The sequence below is a fragment of the Coregonus clupeaformis genome, chromosome 26 (genome assembly GCF_020615455.1).
Source record: "Coregonus clupeaformis isolate EN_2021a chromosome 26, ASM2061545v1, whole genome shotgun sequence".
NCBI classification, from domain to species: Eukaryota; Metazoa; Chordata; class Actinopteri; order Salmoniformes; family Salmonidae; genus Coregonus; species Coregonus clupeaformis.
In genome coordinates, this window is record NC_059217.1 from 46,558,973 (window position 1) to 46,577,352 (window position 18,380).

The 18,380-nt window shown below is 43.2% G+C and overlaps 1 protein-coding gene across 2 annotated transcripts in view; it reads left to right on the top strand.

The window, feature by feature from the left end:
• Nucleotides 1-18,380, top strand: part of smad6b (SMAD family member 6b) — a 77,128-nt gene that overhangs the window by 29,674 nt on the left and 29,074 nt on the right. The window contains exon 2 of one of the 2 annotated variants that reach the window (XM_045207889.1): nucleotides 11,101-11,157. The exons of the other annotated variant lie outside the window; for it this stretch is intronic. Within the exon in view, the coding sequence (XP_045063824.1) occupies nucleotides 11,101-11,157 (57 nt within the window). The remainder of the gene's footprint in view (nucleotides 1-11,100; nucleotides 11,158-18,380) is intronic. 2 annotated transcript variants of the gene reach the window in all.

Below are 18,380 nucleotides of genomic sequence, written 5' to 3' on the forward strand. Positions count from 1 at the left end.
AGAACAGTATAGGATCTCTTCAGGCCAGGCTAGTTGTATAGAACCATATAGAACAGTATAGGATCTCTTCCTCCAGGCTAGTTGTATAGAACCATATAGAACAGTATAGGATCTCTTCCCTCTAGGCTAATTGTATAGAACCATATAGAACAGTATAGGATCTCTTCAGGCCAAGCTAGTTGTATAGAACCATATAGAACAGTATAGGATCTCTTCCCTTCAGGCCAGGCTAGTTGTATAGAACCATATAGAACAGTATAGGATCTCTTCCCTTCAGGCCAAGCTAGTTGTATAGAACCATATAGAACAGTATAGGATCTCTTCCCTCCAGGCTAATTGTATAGAACCATATAGAACAGTATAGGATCTCTTCAGGCCAAGCTAGTTGTATAGAACCATATAGAACAGTATAGGATCTCTTCCCTCCAGGCTAGTTGTATAGAACCATATAGAACAGTATAGGATCTCTTCAGGCCAAGCTAGTTGTATAGAACCATATAGAACAATATAGGATCTCTTCCCTTCAGGCCAGGCTAGTTGTATAGAACCATATAGAACAGTATAGGATCTCTTCCCTTCAGGCCATGCTAGTTGTATAGAACCATATAGAACAGTATAGGATCTCTTCAGGCCAGGCTAGTTGTATAGAACCATATAGAACAGTATAGGATCTCTTCCCTTCAGGCCAGGCTAGTTGTATAGAACCATATAGAACAGTATAGGATCTCTTCAGGCCAAGCTAGTTGTATAGAACCATATAGAACAGTATAGGATCTCTTCCCTTCAGGCTAATTGTATAGAACCATATAGAACAGTATAGGATCTCTTCCCTTCAGGCCATGCTAGTTGTATAGAACCATATAGAACAGTATAGGATCTCTTCAGGCCAGGCTAGTTGAATAGAACCATATAGAACAGTATAGGATCTCTTCCCTTCAGGCCAGGCTAGTTGTATAGAACCATATAGAACAGTATAGGATATCTTCCCTTCAGGCCAGGCTAGTTGTATAGAACCATATAGAACAGTATATGATCTCTTCAGGCCAGGCTAGTTGTATAGAACCATATAGAACAGTATAGGATCTCTTCCCTTCAGGCCAGGCTAGTTGTACAGAACCATATAGAACAGTATAGGATTTCTTCCCTTCAGGCCAGGCTAGTTGAATAGAACCATATAGAACAGTATAGGATCTCTTCAGGCCAGGCTAGTTGTATAGAACCATATAGAACAGTATAGGATCTCTTCCTGCCAGGCTAGTTGTATAGAACCATATAGAACAGTATAGGATCTCTTCAGGCCAGGCTAGTTGTATAGAACCATATAGAACAGTATAGGATCTCTTCCCTTCAGGCCAGGCTAGTTGTATAGAACCATATAGAACAGTATAGGATCTCTTCCCTTCAGGCCAGGCTAGTTGTATAGAACCATATAGAACAGTATAGGATCTCTTCAGGCCAGGCTAGTTGTATAGAACCATATAGAACAGTATAGGATCTCTTCCCTTCAGGCCAGGCTAGTTGTATAGAACCATATAGAACAGTATAGGATCTCTTCCCTTCAGGCCAGGCTAGTTGTATAGAACCATATAGAACCGTATAGGATCTCTTCCCATCAGGCCAGGCTAGTTGTATAGAACCATATAGAACAGTATAGGATCTCTTCCCTCCAGGCTAGTTGTATAGAACCATATAGAACAGTATAGGATCTCTTCAGGCCAGGCTAGTTGAATATAACCATATAGAACAGTATAGGATCTCTTCAGGCCAAGCTAGTTGTATAGAACCATATAGAACAGTATAGGATCTCTTCCCTTCAGGCTAATTGTATAGAACCATATAGAACAGTATAGGATCTCTTCCCTTCAGGCCATGCTAGTTGTATAGAACCATATAGAACAGTATAGGATCTCTTCCCTTCAGGCCATGCTAGTTGTATAGAACCATATAGAACAGTATATGATCTCTTCAGGCTAGGCTAGTTGTATAGAACCATATAGAACAGTATAGGATCTCTTCAGGCCAGGCTAGTTGTATAGAACCATATAGAACAGTATAGGATCTCTTCCCTTCAGGCCAGGCTAGTTGTATAGAACCATATAGAACAGTATAGGATCTCTTCCCTTCAGGCCAGGCTAGTTGTATAGAACCATATAGAACAGTATAGGATCTCTTCCCTCCAGGCCAGGCTAGTTGTATAGAACCATATAGAACAGTATAGGATCTCTTCAGGCCAGGCTAGTTGAATAGAACCATATAGAACAGTATAGGATCTCTTCAGGCCAGGCTAGTTGTATAGAACCATATAGAACAGTATAGGATCTCTTCAGGCCAGGCTAGTTGTATAGAACCATATAGAACAGTATAGGATCTCTTCAGGCCAGGCTAGTTGAATAGAACCATATAGAACAGTATAGGATCTCTTCAGGCCAGGCTAGTTGTATATAACCATATAGAACAGTATAGGATCTCTTCAGGCCAGGCTAGTTGTATAGAACCATATAGAACAGTATAGGATCTCTTCAGGCCAGGCTAGTTGTATAGAACCATATAGAACAGTATAGGATCTCTTCCCTTCAGGCCAGGCTAGTTGTATAGAACCATATAGAACAGTATAGGATCTCTTCCCTTCAGGCCAGGCTAGTTGTATAGAACCATATAGAACAGTATAGGATCTCTTCAGGCCAGGCTAGTTGTATAGAACCATATAGAACAGTATAGGATCTCTTCCCTCCAGGCTAATTGTATAGAACCATATAGAACAGTATAGGATCTCTTCAGGCCAGGCTAGTTGTATAGAACCATATAGAACAGTATAGGATCTCTTCCCTTCAGGCCAGGCTAGTTGTATAGAACCATATAGAACAGTATAGGATCTCTTCAGGCCAGGCTAGTTGTATAGAACCATATAGAACAGTATAGGATCTCTTCCCTCCAGGCTAATTGTATAGAACCATATAGAACAGTATAGGATCTCTTCCCTTCAGGCCAGGCTAGTTGTACAGAACCATATAGAACAGTATAGGATCTCTTCCCTTCAGGCCAGGCTAGTTGTATAGAACCATATAGAACAGTATAGGATCTCTTCCCTTCAGGCCAGGCTAGTTGAATAGAACCATATAGAACAGTATAGGATCTCTTCCCTCCAGGCTAGTTGTATAGAACCATATAGAACAGTATAGGATCTCTTCAGGCCAGGCTAGTTGTATAGAACCATATAGAACAGTATAGGATCTCTTCCCTTCAGGCCAGGCTAGTTGTATAGAACCATATAGAACAGTATAGGATCTCTTCCCTTCAGGCCAGGCTAGTTGTATAGAACCATATAGAACAGTATAGGATCTCTTCAGGCCAAGCTAGTTGTATAGAACCATATAGAACAGTATAGGATCTCTTCCCTCCAGGCTAGTTGTATAGAACCATATAGAACAGTATAGGATCTCTTCAGGCCAGGCTAGTTGTATAGAACCATATAGAACAGTATAGGATCTCTTCCCTTCAGGCCAGGCTAGTTGTATAGAACCATATAGAACAGTATAGGATCTCTTCCCTTCAGGCCAGGCTAGTTGTATAGAACCATATAGAACAGTATAGGATCTCTTCCCTTCAGGCCAGGCTAGTTGAATAGAACCACATAGAACAGTATAGGATCTCTTCAGGCCAGGCTAGTTGTATAGAACCATATAGAACAGTATAGGATCTCTTCCCTTCAGGCCAGGCTAGTTGTATAGAACCATATAGAACAGTATAGGATCTCTTCCCTTCAGGCCAGGCTAGTTGTATAGAACCATATAGAACAGTATAGGATCTCTTCCCTTCAGGCCAGGCTAGTTGAATAGAACCATATAGAACAGTATAGGATCTCTTCAGGCCAGGCTAGTTGTATAGAACCATATAGAACAGTATAGGATCTCTTCCCTCCAGGCAAGTTGTATAGAACCATATAGAACAGTATAGGATCTCTTCCCTCCAGGCTAATTGTATAGAACCATATAGAACAGTATAGGATCTCTTCAGGCCAGGCTAGTTGTATAGAACCATATAGAACAGTATAGGATCTCTTCCCTTCAGGCCAGGCTAGTTGTATAGAACCATATAGAACAGTATAGGATCTCTTCAGGCCAATCTAGTTGTATAGAACCATATAGAACAGTATAGGATCTCTTCCCTCCAGGCTAGTTGTATAGAACCATATAGAACAGTATAGGATCTCTTCCCTTCAGGCCAGGCTAGTTGTATAGAACCATATAGAACAATATAGGATCTCTTCCCTCCAGGCTAATTGTATAGAACCATATAGAACAGTATAGGATCTCTTCAGGCCAAGCTAGTTGAATAGAACCATATAGAACAGTATAGGATCTCTTCCCTCCAGGCTAGTTGTATAGAACCATATAGAACAGTATAGGATCTCTTCATGCCAAGCTAGTTGTATAGAACCATATAGAACAGTATAGGATCTCTTCCCTTCAGGCCAGGCTAGTTGTATAGAACCATATAGAACAGTATAGGATCTCTTCCCTTCAGGCCAGGCTAGTTGTATAGAACCATATAGAACAGTATAGGATCTCTTCAGGCCAGGCTAGTTGTATAGAACCATATAGAACAGTATAGGATCTCTTCCCTCCAGGCTAATTGTATAGAACCATATAGAACAGTATAGGATCTCTTCAGGCCAAGCTAGTTGTATAGAACCATATAGAACAGTATAGGATCTCTTCCCTTCAGGCCATGCTAGTTGTATAGAACCATATAGAACAGTATAGGATCTCTTCAGGCCAGGCTAGTTGAATAGAACCATATAGAACAGTATAGGATCTCTTCCCTTCAGGCCAGGCTAGTTGTATAGAACCATATAGAACAGTATATGATCTCTTCCCTCCAGGCTAGTTGTATAGAACCATATAGAACAGTATAGGATCTCTTCAGGCCAGGCTAGTTGTATAGAACCATATAGAACAGTATAGGATCTCTTCCCTTCAGGCCAGGCTAGTTGTTTAGAACCATATAGAACAGTATAGGATCTCTTCCCTTCAGGCCAAGCTAGTTGTATAGAACCATATAGAACAGTATAGAATCTCTTCCCTTCAGGCCAGGCTAGTTGAATAGAACCACATAGAACAGTATAGGATCTCTTCAGGCCAGGCTAGTTGTATAGAACCATATAGAACAGTATAGGATCTCTTCCCTTCAGGCCAGGCTAGTTGTATAGAACCATATAGAACAGTATAGGATCTCTTCCCTTCAGGCCAGGCTAGTTGTATAGAACCATATAGAACAGTATAGGATCTCTTCCCTTCAGGCCAGGCTAGTTGTATAGAACCATATAGAACAGTATAGGATCTCTTCCCTCCATGCAAGTTGTATAGAACCATATAGAACAGTATAGGATCTCTTCCCTCCAGGCTAATTGTATAGAACCATATAGAACAGTATAGGATCTCTTCAGGCCAGGCTAGTTGTATAGAACCATATAGAACAGTATAGGATATCTTCCCTTCAGGCCAGGCTAGTTGTATAGAACCATATAGAACAGTATAGGATCTCTTGAGGCCAAGCTAGTTGTATAGAACCATATAGAACAGTATAGGATCTCTTCCCTCCAGGCTAGTTGTATAGAACCATATAGAACAGTATAGGATCTCTTCCCTTCAGGCCAGGCTAGTTGTATAGAACCATATAGAACAGTATAGGATCTCTTCCCTCCAGGCTAATTGTATAGAACCATATAGAACACTATAGGATCTCTTCAGGCCAAGCTAGTTGAATAGAACCATATAGAACAGTATAGGATCTCTTCCCTCCAGGCTAGTTGTATAGAACCATATAGAACAGTATAGGATCTCTTCATGCCAAGCTAGTTGTATAGAACCATATAGAACAGTATAGGATCTCTTCCCTTCAGGCCAGGCTAGTTGTATAGAACCATATAGAACAGTATAGGATCTCTTCCCTTCAGGCCAGGCTAGTTGTATAGAACCATATAGAACAGTAAAGGATCTCTTCAGGCCAGGCTAGTTGTATAGAACCATATAGAACAGTATAGGATCTCTTCCTCCAGGCTAATTGTATAGAACCATATAGAACAGTATAGGATCTCTTCAGGCCAAGCTAGTTGTATAGAACCATATAGAACAGTATAGGATCTCTTCCCTTCAGGCCATGCTAGTTGTATAGAACCATATAGAACAGTATAGGATCTCTTCAGGCCAGGCTAGTTGAATAGAACCATATAGAACAGTATAGGATCTCTTCCCTTCAGGCCAGGCTAGTTGTATAGAACCATATAGAACAGTATATGATCTCTTCCCTCCAGGCTAGTTGTATAGAACCATATAGAACAGTATAGGATCTCTTCAGGCCAGGCTAGTTGTATAGAACCATATAGAACAGTATAGGATCTCTTCCCTTCAGGGCTAGGCTAGTTGTATAGAACCATATAGAACAGTATAGGATCTCTTCAGGCCAGGCTAGTTGTATAGAACCATATAGAACAGTATAGGATCTCTTCCCTTCAGGCCAAGCTAGTTGTATAGAACCATATAGAACAGTATAGGATCTCTTCCCTTCAGGCCAGGCTAGTTGTATAGAACCACATAGAACAGTATAGGATCTCTTCAGGCCAGGCTAGTTGTATAGAACCATATAGAACAGTATAGGATCTCTTCCCTTCAGGCCAGGCTAGTTGTATAGAACCATATAGAACAGTATAGGATCTCTTCAGGCCAGGCTAGTTGTATAGAACCATATAGAACAGTATAGGATCTCTTCAGGCCAGGCTAGTTGTATAGAACCACATAGAACAGTATAGGATATCTTCCCTTCAGGCCAGGCTAGTTGTATAGAACCATATAGAACAGTATAGGATCTCTTCAGGCCAGGCTAGTTGTATAGAACCATATAGAACAGTATAGGATCTCTTCCCTTCAGGCCAGGCTAGTTGTATAGAACCATATAGAACAGTATAGGATCTCTTCCCTTCAGGCCAGGCTAGTTGAATAGAACCATATAGAACAGTATAGGATCTCTTCAGGCCAAGCTAGTTGTATAGAACCATATAGAACAGTATAGGATCTCTTCCCTTCAGGCTAATTGTATAGAACCATATAGAACAGTATAGGATCTCTTCCCTTCAGGCCAGGCTAGTTGTATAGAACCATATAGAACAGTATAGGATCTCTTCAGGCCAGGCTAGTTGTATAGAACCATATAGAACAGTATAGGATCTCTTCCCTTCAGGCCAGGCTAGTTGTATAGAACCATATAGAACAGTATAGGATCTCTTCCCTTCAGGCCAGGCTAGTTGTATAGAACCATATAGAACAGTATAGGATCTCTTCCCTTCAGGCCAGGCTAGTTGTATAGAACCATATAGAACAGTATAGGATCTCTTCCCTTCAGGCCAGGCTAGTTGTATAGAACCATATAGAACAGTATAGGATCTCTTCAGGCCAGGCTAGTTGTATAGATCCATATAGAACAGTATAGGATCTCTTCCCTTCAGGCCAGGCTAGTTGTATAGAACCATATAGAACAGTATAGGATCTCTTCAGGCCAGGCTAGTTGTATAGAACCATATAGAACAGTATAGGATCTCTTCAGGCCAGGCTAGTTGTATAGAACCATATAGAACAGTATAGGATCTCTTCCCTTCAGGCCAGGCTAGTTGTATAGAACCATATAGAACAGTATAGGATCTCTTCCCTTCAGGCCAGGCTAGTTGTATAGAACCATATAGAACAGTATAGGATCTCTTCAGGCCAGGCTAGTTGTATAGAACCATATAGAACAGTATAGGATCTCTTCCCTTCAGGCCAGGCTAGTTGTATAGAACCATATAGAACAGTATAGGATCTCTTCCCTTCAGGCCAGGCTAGTTGTATAGAACCATATAGAACAGTATAGGATCTCTTCAGGCCAGGCTAGTTGAATAGAACCATATAGAACAGTATATGATCTCTTCAGGCCAGGCTAGTTGAATAGAACCATATAGAACAGTATAGGATCTCTTCAGGCCAGGCTAGTTGTATAGAACCATATAGAACAGTATAGGATCTCTTCAGGCCAGGCTAGTTGTATAGAACCATATAGAACCGTATAGGATCTCTTCAGGCCAGGCTAGTTGTATAGAACCATATAGAACAGTATAGGATCTCTTCAGGCCAGGCTAGTTGTATAGAACCATATAGAACAGTATAGGATCTCTTCAGGCCAGGCTAGCTGAATAGAACCATATAGAACAGTATAGGATCTCTTCAGGCCAGGCTAGTTGTATAGAACCATATAGAACAGTACCAGGTCACTAGTTGACTGGTGTTGAAAAGTTCTCTCTCTCCTCTAGTCTTTTCTCCTTGTCTTTTGACTATAAAGCTCCTTTTTCAACAACGGACATCAAGTTTTGCTGAGATTGAAATGGAAATGTAAAGCTAAATAGATATACTGTTTGTTTTACTTTGAAAAACCATGTTTCCTGTGTTCATCTTTTAAGCAGAGTATTGCACTACATTGAACAATGCTGACCATTCATTGTGATCAGGAAAGATGAGTTAAAATATAAGATATTCATTTAGAATATAACTACTACAATGCTATACAACGTCTTCATTACACAAATGGTAGAGCTGTAAAGGATAATAATAATAATATGCCATTTAGCAGACGCTTTTATCCAAAGCGACTTACAGTCATGTGTGCATACATTTTTATGTATGGGTGGTCCCGGGGATCGAACCCACTACCCTGGCGTTACAAGCGCCGTGCTCTACCAGCTGAGCTACAGGATCCATTGTTCTGTCTGACGTGAAGGCAACAGTTGTTTATTTGATGTCAATACTTTAACATTGCTTACTGATGTATTTTGAGAAGTTGTTGTTTTAGGTTTTGAGTAGTGGTAGATCTGTATTTCTAGTAGTAAAACCCCCCCATTATATTAAAGGTTGAGTAAGTAGTTTTAGAAGCTTGCTGGATTCATTACTTACCAACAACAACTGTAAATCCCAGTAACACTACATCACATTTCGAAGTATACTTTCCTTTCTTTGTCTAACTACTGAATCTAGCAAATAAGTTGTGTGGTTCAGATTGCCAATGGAGGCTTACAATGTTGTTACAGTAATTACAGAAAAGCTATCACAATTTGATTAGATTTCATACTTATATAGTTTTATAGCAATGCCACACTGTATAGAACCACATAGAACAGTATAGAACCGTATAGAAATATATAGAACCGTATAGAACAGTATAGAACCAAATACAACCATATAGAACAGTATAGAAATATATAGAACAGTATAGAACCATTAAGAACAGTTTAGAACCATATAGAACAGTATAGAACCATTCAGAACAGTTTAGAACCATATAGAACCGTATAGAAATATATAGAACAGTATAGAACCATTAAGAACAGTTTAGAACCATATAGAACAGTATAGAACCGTATAGAAATATATAGAACAGTATAGAACCATTAAGAACAGTTTAGAACCATATAGAACAGTATAGAACCAAATACAACCATATAGAACAGTATAGAACAGTAAAGAACCATATAGAATGGTATAGAACAGTATAGAACATTATATAACTATATAGAACAGTATACAACATTATATAACTATATAGAGCCATACAGAACCTTAGAACAGTATAGAACAGTATAGAAGCACATAGAATCATATAGAATAGTATAGAACAATGTAGAACAGTATAGAACAGTTTCGAACCATATAGAACAGTATAGATCCGTATATAATCATATAGAACAGTATAGAACCATAAAGAACAGTATATAACTATATAAAACAGTATAGAACCATACAGAACCTTATAGAACAGTATAGGACAGTATATAACCACATAGAACAGTACATAACCATATAGAACAGTATAGAACATTATAGAACAGTACCATATAGGACAGTATAGAACTATATAGAACAGTATAGAACCATATAGAACAGTATATAACCATATAGAAGTGTATAGAACCATGCACAACTGTATAGAACAGTATAGAACCTCATAGAACAGTATAGAACCGCATAGAACCATATAGAACAGTATAAAACCATATAGAACAGTATAGAACCATATAGAACAGTATATAACCATATAAAACAGTATAGAACCATATAGATTAGTATAGAACTATATATAAAACAGTATAGAAACATATGGAACCGTATATAACCATATATAACGTATAGAACAGTATTGAACCATATAGAACAGTATAGAACCATATAGAACAGTATAGAACTGTATAGAACAGTATAGAACCGCATAGAACCATAAAGAACAGTATAGAAAAATATAGAACAGTATAGAACCATATAGAACAGTATAGAACCATATAGAACAGTATATAACCATATAAAACAGTATAGAACCATATAGATTAGTATATAACTATATATATAACAGTATAGAAACATATGGAACCATATAGAACAGTATAGAACCATATGGAACCGTATAGCACAGTATAGAACAGTATAGAACCTGACGTGTGTTGTATGTCCTCATTCCCTGACATGTATGTTGTATGTTCAGAGTCCCTGACATGTATGTTGTATGTCCAGAATCCCTGACATGTATGTTGTATGTTCAGAGTCCCTGACATGTATGTTGCATGTTCAGAGTCCCTGACATGTATGTTGTATGTTCAGAGTCCCTGACATGTATGTTGTATGTCCATAGGCCCTGACATGTATGTTGTATGTTCAGAGTCCCTGACATGTATGTTGTATGTTCAGAGTACCTGACATGTATGTTGTATGTTCAGAGTCCCTGACATGTATGTTGTATGTCCAGAGTCCCTGACATGTATGTTGTATGTCCAGAGTCCCTGACATGTATGTTGTATGTCCAGAGTCCCTGACATGTATGTTGTATGTTTAGAGTCCCTGACATGTATGTTGTATGTCCAGAGGCCCTGACATGTATGTTGCATGTTCAGAGTCCCTGACATGTATGTTGTATGTCCAGAGGCCCTGACATGTATGTTCAGAGTCCCTGACATGTATGTTGTGTGTTCCAGAGTCCCTGACATGTATGTTGTATGTTCAGAGTCCCTGACATGTATGTTGTGTGTTCCAGAGTCGCCCCCACCGCCATACTCACGGCTATCCCCTACAGAGGAACAAAAGCCCCTGGGTAAGTCGTCACCAACATACAGAGAATACACATACCTGATGCCTGTGTGCGTGCTCTGTGAGTACGTGTGTGTGCTCTGTGAGTACGTGTGTGTGCGTGCTCTGTGAGTACGTGTGTGTGCTCTGTGAGTACGTGTGTGTGTGCTCTGTGAGTGTGTGTGTGTGCTCTGTGAGTACGTGTGTGTGCTCTGTGAGTATGTGTGTGTGTGTGCTCTGTGAGTTTGTGTGTGTGCTCTGTGAGTGTGTGTGTGTGCTCTGTGAGTATGTGTGTGTGCTCTGAGTACGTGTGTTTGCTCTTTGAGTACGTGTGTGTGTGCTCTGTGAGTATGTGTGTGTGTGTGTGCTCTGTGAGTATGTGTGTGTGCTCTGTGAGTACGTGTGTGTGTGTGCTCTGTGAGTACGTGTGTGTGCTCTGTGAGTACGTGTGTGTGTGCGCTCTGCGAGTACGTGTGTGCAGCGGACATGAGTCAGTCATGGTCACGTGATGAGGTAGCCCCACCCGCAAACTTCAAAATCAGTGTCTGCCCTCAGCCCAAGAAGGAATTTCCTCTTGGTCTAACAGTCTAAGATGTTGGTTGCTCCCGTGGGAGACCTGGGTTCATATCCCGCATGTTACACGTCCTGTCTATCTACATCCTACTATATTAAAGGGATATCCTGTTTATTTTACATGTTAGACCTAATTTTCCTCTTACTTTTAGTGTTGAAACATCCTCCAGACAGTTGTTTTGGTCATAGTGTTGAAACATCCTCCAGACAGTTGTTTTGGTCATAGTGTTGAAACATCCTCCAGACAGTTGTTTTGGTCATAGTGTTGAAACATCCTCCAGACAGTTGTTTTGGTCATAGTGTTGAAACATCCTCCAGACAGTTGTTTTGGTCATAGTGTTGAAACATCCTCCAGACAGTTGTTTTGGTCATAGTGTTGAAACATCCTCCAGACAGTTGTTTTGGTCATAGTGTTGAAACATCCTCCAGACAGTTGTTTTGGTCATAGTGTTGAAACATCCTCCAGACAGTTGTTTTGGTCATAGTGTTGAAACATCCTCCAGACAGTTGTTTTGGTCATAGTGTTGAAACATCCTCCAGACAGTTGTTTTGGTCATAGTGTTGAAACATCCTCCAGACAGTTGTTTTGGTCATAGTGTTGAAACATCCTCCAGACAGTTGTTTTGGTCATAGTGTTGAAACATCATCCAGACAGTTGTTTTGGTCATAGTGTTGAAACATCCTCCAGACAGTTGTTTTGGTCATAGTGTTGAAACATCCTCCAGACAGTTGTTTTGGTCATAGTGTTGAAACATCCTCCAGACAGTTGTTTTGGTCATAGTGTTGAAACATCCTCCAGACAGTTGTTTTGGTCATAGTGTTGAAACATCCTCCAGACAGTTGTTTTGGTCATAGTGTTGAAACATCCTCCAGACAGTTGTTTTGGTCATAGTGTTGAAACATCATCCAGACAGTTGTTTTGGTCATAGTGTTGAAACATCCTCCAGACAGTTGTTTTGGTCATAGTGTTGAAACATCCTCCAGACAGTTGTTTTGGTCATAGTGTTGAAACATCATCCAGACAGTTGTTTTGGTCATAGTGTTGAAACATCATCCAGACAGTTGTTTTGGTCATAGTGTTGAAACATCCTCCAGACAGTTGTTTTGGTCATAGTGTTGAAACATCCTCCAGACAGTTGTTTTGGTCATAGTGTTGAAACATCCTCCAGACAGTTGTTTTGGTCATAGTGTTGAAACATCCTCCAGACAGTTGTTTTGGTCATAGTGTTGAAACATCCTCCAGACAGTTGTTTTGGTCATAGTGTTGAAACATCCTCCAGACAGTTGTTTAGTTCCATTTCTTTGGCTGGCTTAGTTGCTTGCATGAGCCATATAGTGGTAGTGGCCAAACGTGCTTCAGAACGTCCCCACAAGAAGCTCTGCAGCCATCTCATGTCTATCTGGGCTAAAATATCAAAACACTTGTCTGTTTCCACTATTACGAGCATAAACGTGTATAACTCGGAACTGCGTTTACTTCCTGTTTTGCCCTCGTCTTGGAACAAATTTCTACCTCGCTACTACTACTACGCCGCGCAGCGCTAGTCTCGCTTAGCCACACCTTCAAGTTCCACTGGTTCTCGAGGCTAGCGCTGACACTGCTTTCAAAACATGTCTGAGACGGACAGCTACGAGCCTGAAGAGGACGCACACTGTGCAGAAACCACATTTACAGTGCATTCGGAAAAGTATTCAGACCCCTTTACTTTTTCCACATTTTGTTTACGTTACAGCCTTATTCTAAAATTGATTAAATGCTTTATTTTATTTTAGATCAATACCCCATAATGACAAAGCAAAAACTGGTTTTTAGAAATGTTAGCAAATGTATAAAAAAATTAAAAAAACGGAAATATCACATTTACATACACTACCGGTCAAACGTTTTAGAACAACTACTCATTCAAGGGTTTTTCTTAATTTTTTTACTATTTTCTACATTATAGAATAATAGTGAAGACATCAAAACTATGAAATAACACATATGGAATCATGTAGTAACCAAAAAAAAGTGTTAAACAAATCAAAATAGGCCTGTGATGTATGGAGCCTTTTGCCTCGTGGTGACATGGTAGGCCTGTGATGTATGGAGCCTTTTGCCCCGTGGTGACATGGTAGCCCTGTGATGTATGGAGCCTTTTGCCCCGTGGTGACATGGTAGGCCTGTGATGTATGGAGCCTTTTGCCCCGTTGTGACATGGTAGGCCTGTGATGTATGGAGCCTTTTGCCCCGTGGTGACATGGTAGGCCTGTGATGTATGGAGCCTTTTGCCCCGTGGTGACATGGTAGGCCTGTGATGTATGGAGCCTTTTGCCTCGTGGTGACATGGTAGGCCTGTGATGTATGGAGCCTTTTGCCTCGTGGTGACATGGTAGCCGTGTGATGTATGGAGCCTTTTGCCCCGTGGTGACATGGTAGGCCTGTGATGTATGGAGCCTTTTGCCTTGTGGTGACATGGTAGCCCTGTGATGTATGGAGCCTTTTGCCCCGTGGTGACATGGTAGCCCTGTGATGTATGGAGCCTTTTGCCCCGTGGTGACATGGTAGGCCTGTGATGTATGGAGCCTTTTGCCCCGTGGTGACATGGTAGGCCTGTGATGTATGGAGCCTTTTGCCCCGTGGTGACATGGTAGGCCTGTGATGTATGGAGCCTTTTGCCCCGTGGTGACGTGGTAGGCCTGTGATGTATGGAGCCTTTTGCCCCGTGGTGACATGGTAGGCCTGTGATGTATGGAGCCTTTTGCCCCGTGGTGACATGGTAGGCCTGTGATGTATGGAGGCTTTTGCCCCCTGGTGACATGGTAGGCCTGTGATGTATGGAGCCTTTTGCCCCGTGGTGACATGGTAGCCCTGTGATGTATGGATCCTTTTGCCCCATGGTGACATGGTAGCCGTGTGATGTATGGAGCCTTTTGCCTCGTGGTGACATGGTAGCCGTGTGATGTATGGAGCCTTTTGCCTCGTGGTGACATGGTAGCCGTGTGATGTATGGAGCCTTTTGCCTTGTGGTGACATGGTAGCCCTGTGATGTATGGAGCCTTTTGCCCCGTGGTGACATGGTAGGCCTGTGATGTATGGAGCCTTTTGCCCCGTGGTGACATGGTAGGCCTGTGATGTATGGAGCCTTTTGCCCCGTGGTGAGCCCTGTGATGTATGGAGCCTTTTGCCCCGTGGTGACATAGTAAGCCTGTGATGTATGGAGCCTTTTGCCCCGTGGTGAGCCCTGTGATGTATGGAGCCTTTTGCCCCGTGGTGACATGGTAGGCCTGTGATGTATGGAGCCTTTTGTCCCGTGGTGAGCCCTGTGATGTATGGAGCCTTTTGCCTCGTGGTGACATGGTAGGCCTGTGATATATGGAGCCTTTTGCCTCGTGGTGACATGGTAGGCCTGTGATGTATGGAGCCTTTTGCCCCGTGGTGAGCCCTGTGATGTATGGAGCCTTTTGCCCCCTGGTGACATGGTAGGCCTGTGATGTATGGAGCCTTTTGCCCCGTGGTGACATGGTAGCCCTGTGATGTATGGAGCCTTTTGCCCCATGGTGACATGGTAGGCCTGTGATGTATGGAGCCTTTTGCCTCGTGGTGACATGGTAGGCCTGTGATGTATGGAGCCTTTTGCCCCGTGGTGAGCCCTGTGATGTATGGAGCCTTTTGCCTTGTGGTGACATGGTAGGCCTGTGATGTATGGAGCCTTTTGCCTCGTGGTGACATGGTAGGCCTGTGATGTATGGAGCCTTTTGCCCCGTGGTGAGCCCTGTGATGTATGGAGCCTTTTGCCCCATGGTGACATGTTAGCCGTGTGATGTATGGAGCCTTTTGCCCCATGGTGACATGGTAGGCGTGTGATGTATGGAGCCTTTTGCCTCGTGGTGACATGTTAGCCGTGTGATGTATGGAGCCTTTTGCCCCATGGTGACATGGTAGCCCTGTGATGTATGGAGCCTTTTGCCCCATGGTGACATGGTAGCCCTGTGATGTATGGAGCCTTTTGCCCCATGGTGACATGGTAGGCGTGTGATGTATGGAGCCTTTTGCCCCATGGTGACATGGTAGGCCTGTGATGTATGGAGCCTTTTGCCCCATGGTGACATGGTAGGCCTGTGATGTATGGAGCCTTTTGCCCCGTGGTGAGCCCTGTGATGTATGGAGCCTTTTGCCTCGTGGTGACATGTTAGCCGTGTGATGTATGGAGCCTTTTGCCCCATGGTGACATGGTAGGCGTGTGATGTATGGAGCCTTTTGCCCCATGGTGACATGGTAGGCCTGTGATGTATGGAGCCTTTTGCCTCGTGGTGACATGTTAGCCGTGTGATGTATGGAGCCTTTTGCCCCATGGTGACATGGTAGGCGTGTGATGTATGGAGCCTTTTGCCCCATGGTGACATGGTAGGCGTGTGATGTATGGAGCCTTTTGCCCCATGGTGACATGGTAGCCGTGTGATGTATGGAGCCTTTTGCCCCATGGTGACATGGTAGCCGTGTGATGTATGGAGCCTTTTGCCCCATGGTGACATGGTAGGCCTGTGATGTATGGAGCCTTTTGCCCCGTGGTGACATGGTAGGCCTGTGATGTATGGAGCCTTTTGCCCCATGGTGACATGGTAGGCGTGTGATGTATGAAGCCTTTTGCCCCATGGTGACATGGTAGGCGTGTGATGTATGGAGCCTTTTGCCCCATGGTGACATGGTAGGCCTGTGATGTATGGAGCCTTTTGCCCCATGGTGACATGGTAGGCCTGTGATGTATGGAGCCTTTTGCCCCATGGTGACATGGTAGGCCTGTGATGTATGGAGCCTTTTGCCCCATGGTGACATGGTAGGCCTGTGATGTATGGAGCCTTTTGCCCCATGGTGACATGGTAGGCCTGTGATGTATGGAGCCTTTTGCCCCATGGTGACATGGTAGGCCTGTGATGTATGGAGCCTTTTGCCCCATGGTGACATGGTAGCCCTGTGATGTATGGAGCCTTTTGCCCCATGGTGACATGGTAGGCCTGTGATGTATGGAGCCTTTTGCCCCGTGGTGACATGGTAGGCCTGTGATGTATGGAGCCTTTTGCCCCATGGTGACATGGTAGGCCTGTGATGTATGGAGCCTTTTGCCCCGTGGTGACATGGTAGGCCTGTGATGTATGGAGCCTTTTGCCCCGTGGTGACATGGTAGGCCTGTGATGTATGGAGCCTTTTGCCCCGTGGTGACATGGTAGGCCTGTGATGTATGGAGCCTTTTGCCCCATGGTGACATGGTAGGCCTGTGATGTATGCAGCCTTTTGCCCCATGGTGACATGGTAGGCCTGTGATGTATGGAGCCTTTTGCCCCATGGTGACATGGTAGGCCTGTGATGTATGGAGCCTTTTGCCCCGTGGTGACATGGTAGGCCTGTGATGTATGGAGCCTTTTGCCCCATGGTGACATGGTAGGCCTGTGATGTATGGAGCCTTTTGCCCCATGGTGACATGGTAGGCCTGTGATGTATGGAGCCTTTTGCCCCGTGGTGACATGGTAGGCCTGTGATGTATGGAGCCTTTTGCCCCGTGGTGACATGGTAGGCCTGTGATGTATGGAGCCTTTTGCCCCGTGGTGACATGGTAGGCCTGTGATGTATGGAGCCTTTTGCCCCGTGGTGACATGGTAGGCCTGTGATGTATGGAGCCTTTGCCCCATGGTGACATGGTAGGCCTGTGATGTATGGAGCCTTTTGCCCCATGGTGACATGGTAGGCCTGTGATGTATGGAGCCTTTGTTCCCATGGTGACATGGTAGGCCTGTGATGTATGGAGCCTTTTGCCCCATGGTGACATGGTAGGCCTGTGATGTATGGAGCCTTTTGCCTCGTGGTGACATGGTAGGCCTGTGATGTATGGAGCCTTTTGCCCCATGGTGACATGGTAGGCCTGTGATGTATGGAGCCTTTTGCCCCATGGTGACATGGTAGGCCTGTGATGTATGGAGCCTTTTGCCCCGTGGTGACATGGTAGGCCTGTGATGTATGGAGCCTTTTGCCCCATGGTGACATGGTAGGCCTGTGATGTATGGAGCCTTTTGCCCCATGGTGACATGGTAGGCCTGTGATGTATGGAGCCTTTGTTCCCATGGTGACATGGTAGGCCTGTGATGTATGGGTGTATGTGTGTTTCCCAATACTACTATAGAGCTGTGTGTGTGTGTTGTGTGAATGTGTGTGTGTGTGTGTGTGTGGTTTTGTGGTTGTGTGTGTTTCCCTGTGTAATAAGCCTACAGGATGTACGATAGGAGCTATGAATCATATTGTTATCTTCAGCTCTCCTCTTCCTCTGCCTCACCCAGCCTGGACATACTGTATCACACACAACCATATTCAGGGAGAAAGCAGCAGGACAGTGTGTGTGTGTCAGGGGGGGGATCAACAGACTATAACAGGATAATCAGCCAAGGCATCTCTGGGTCAGTAGTAAGACTTTAACAGGATAATCAGAGCAATTCCATTAAGGACATTAATAGTGAACAGACCAGAACAGATCAGGCAGTATGGGGCTATACTACTATGGGGAAGGTTCCTACCATATCACGGCCTGACTCCAAGTTTACCACGTGGATGCTCTCGATGGTGCAGAACTTTTTGAGGATCTTGGGACCCATGCCAAATCTTTTCAGTCTCCTGAGGGGGAAAAGGTGTTGTCGTGCCCTCTTCAC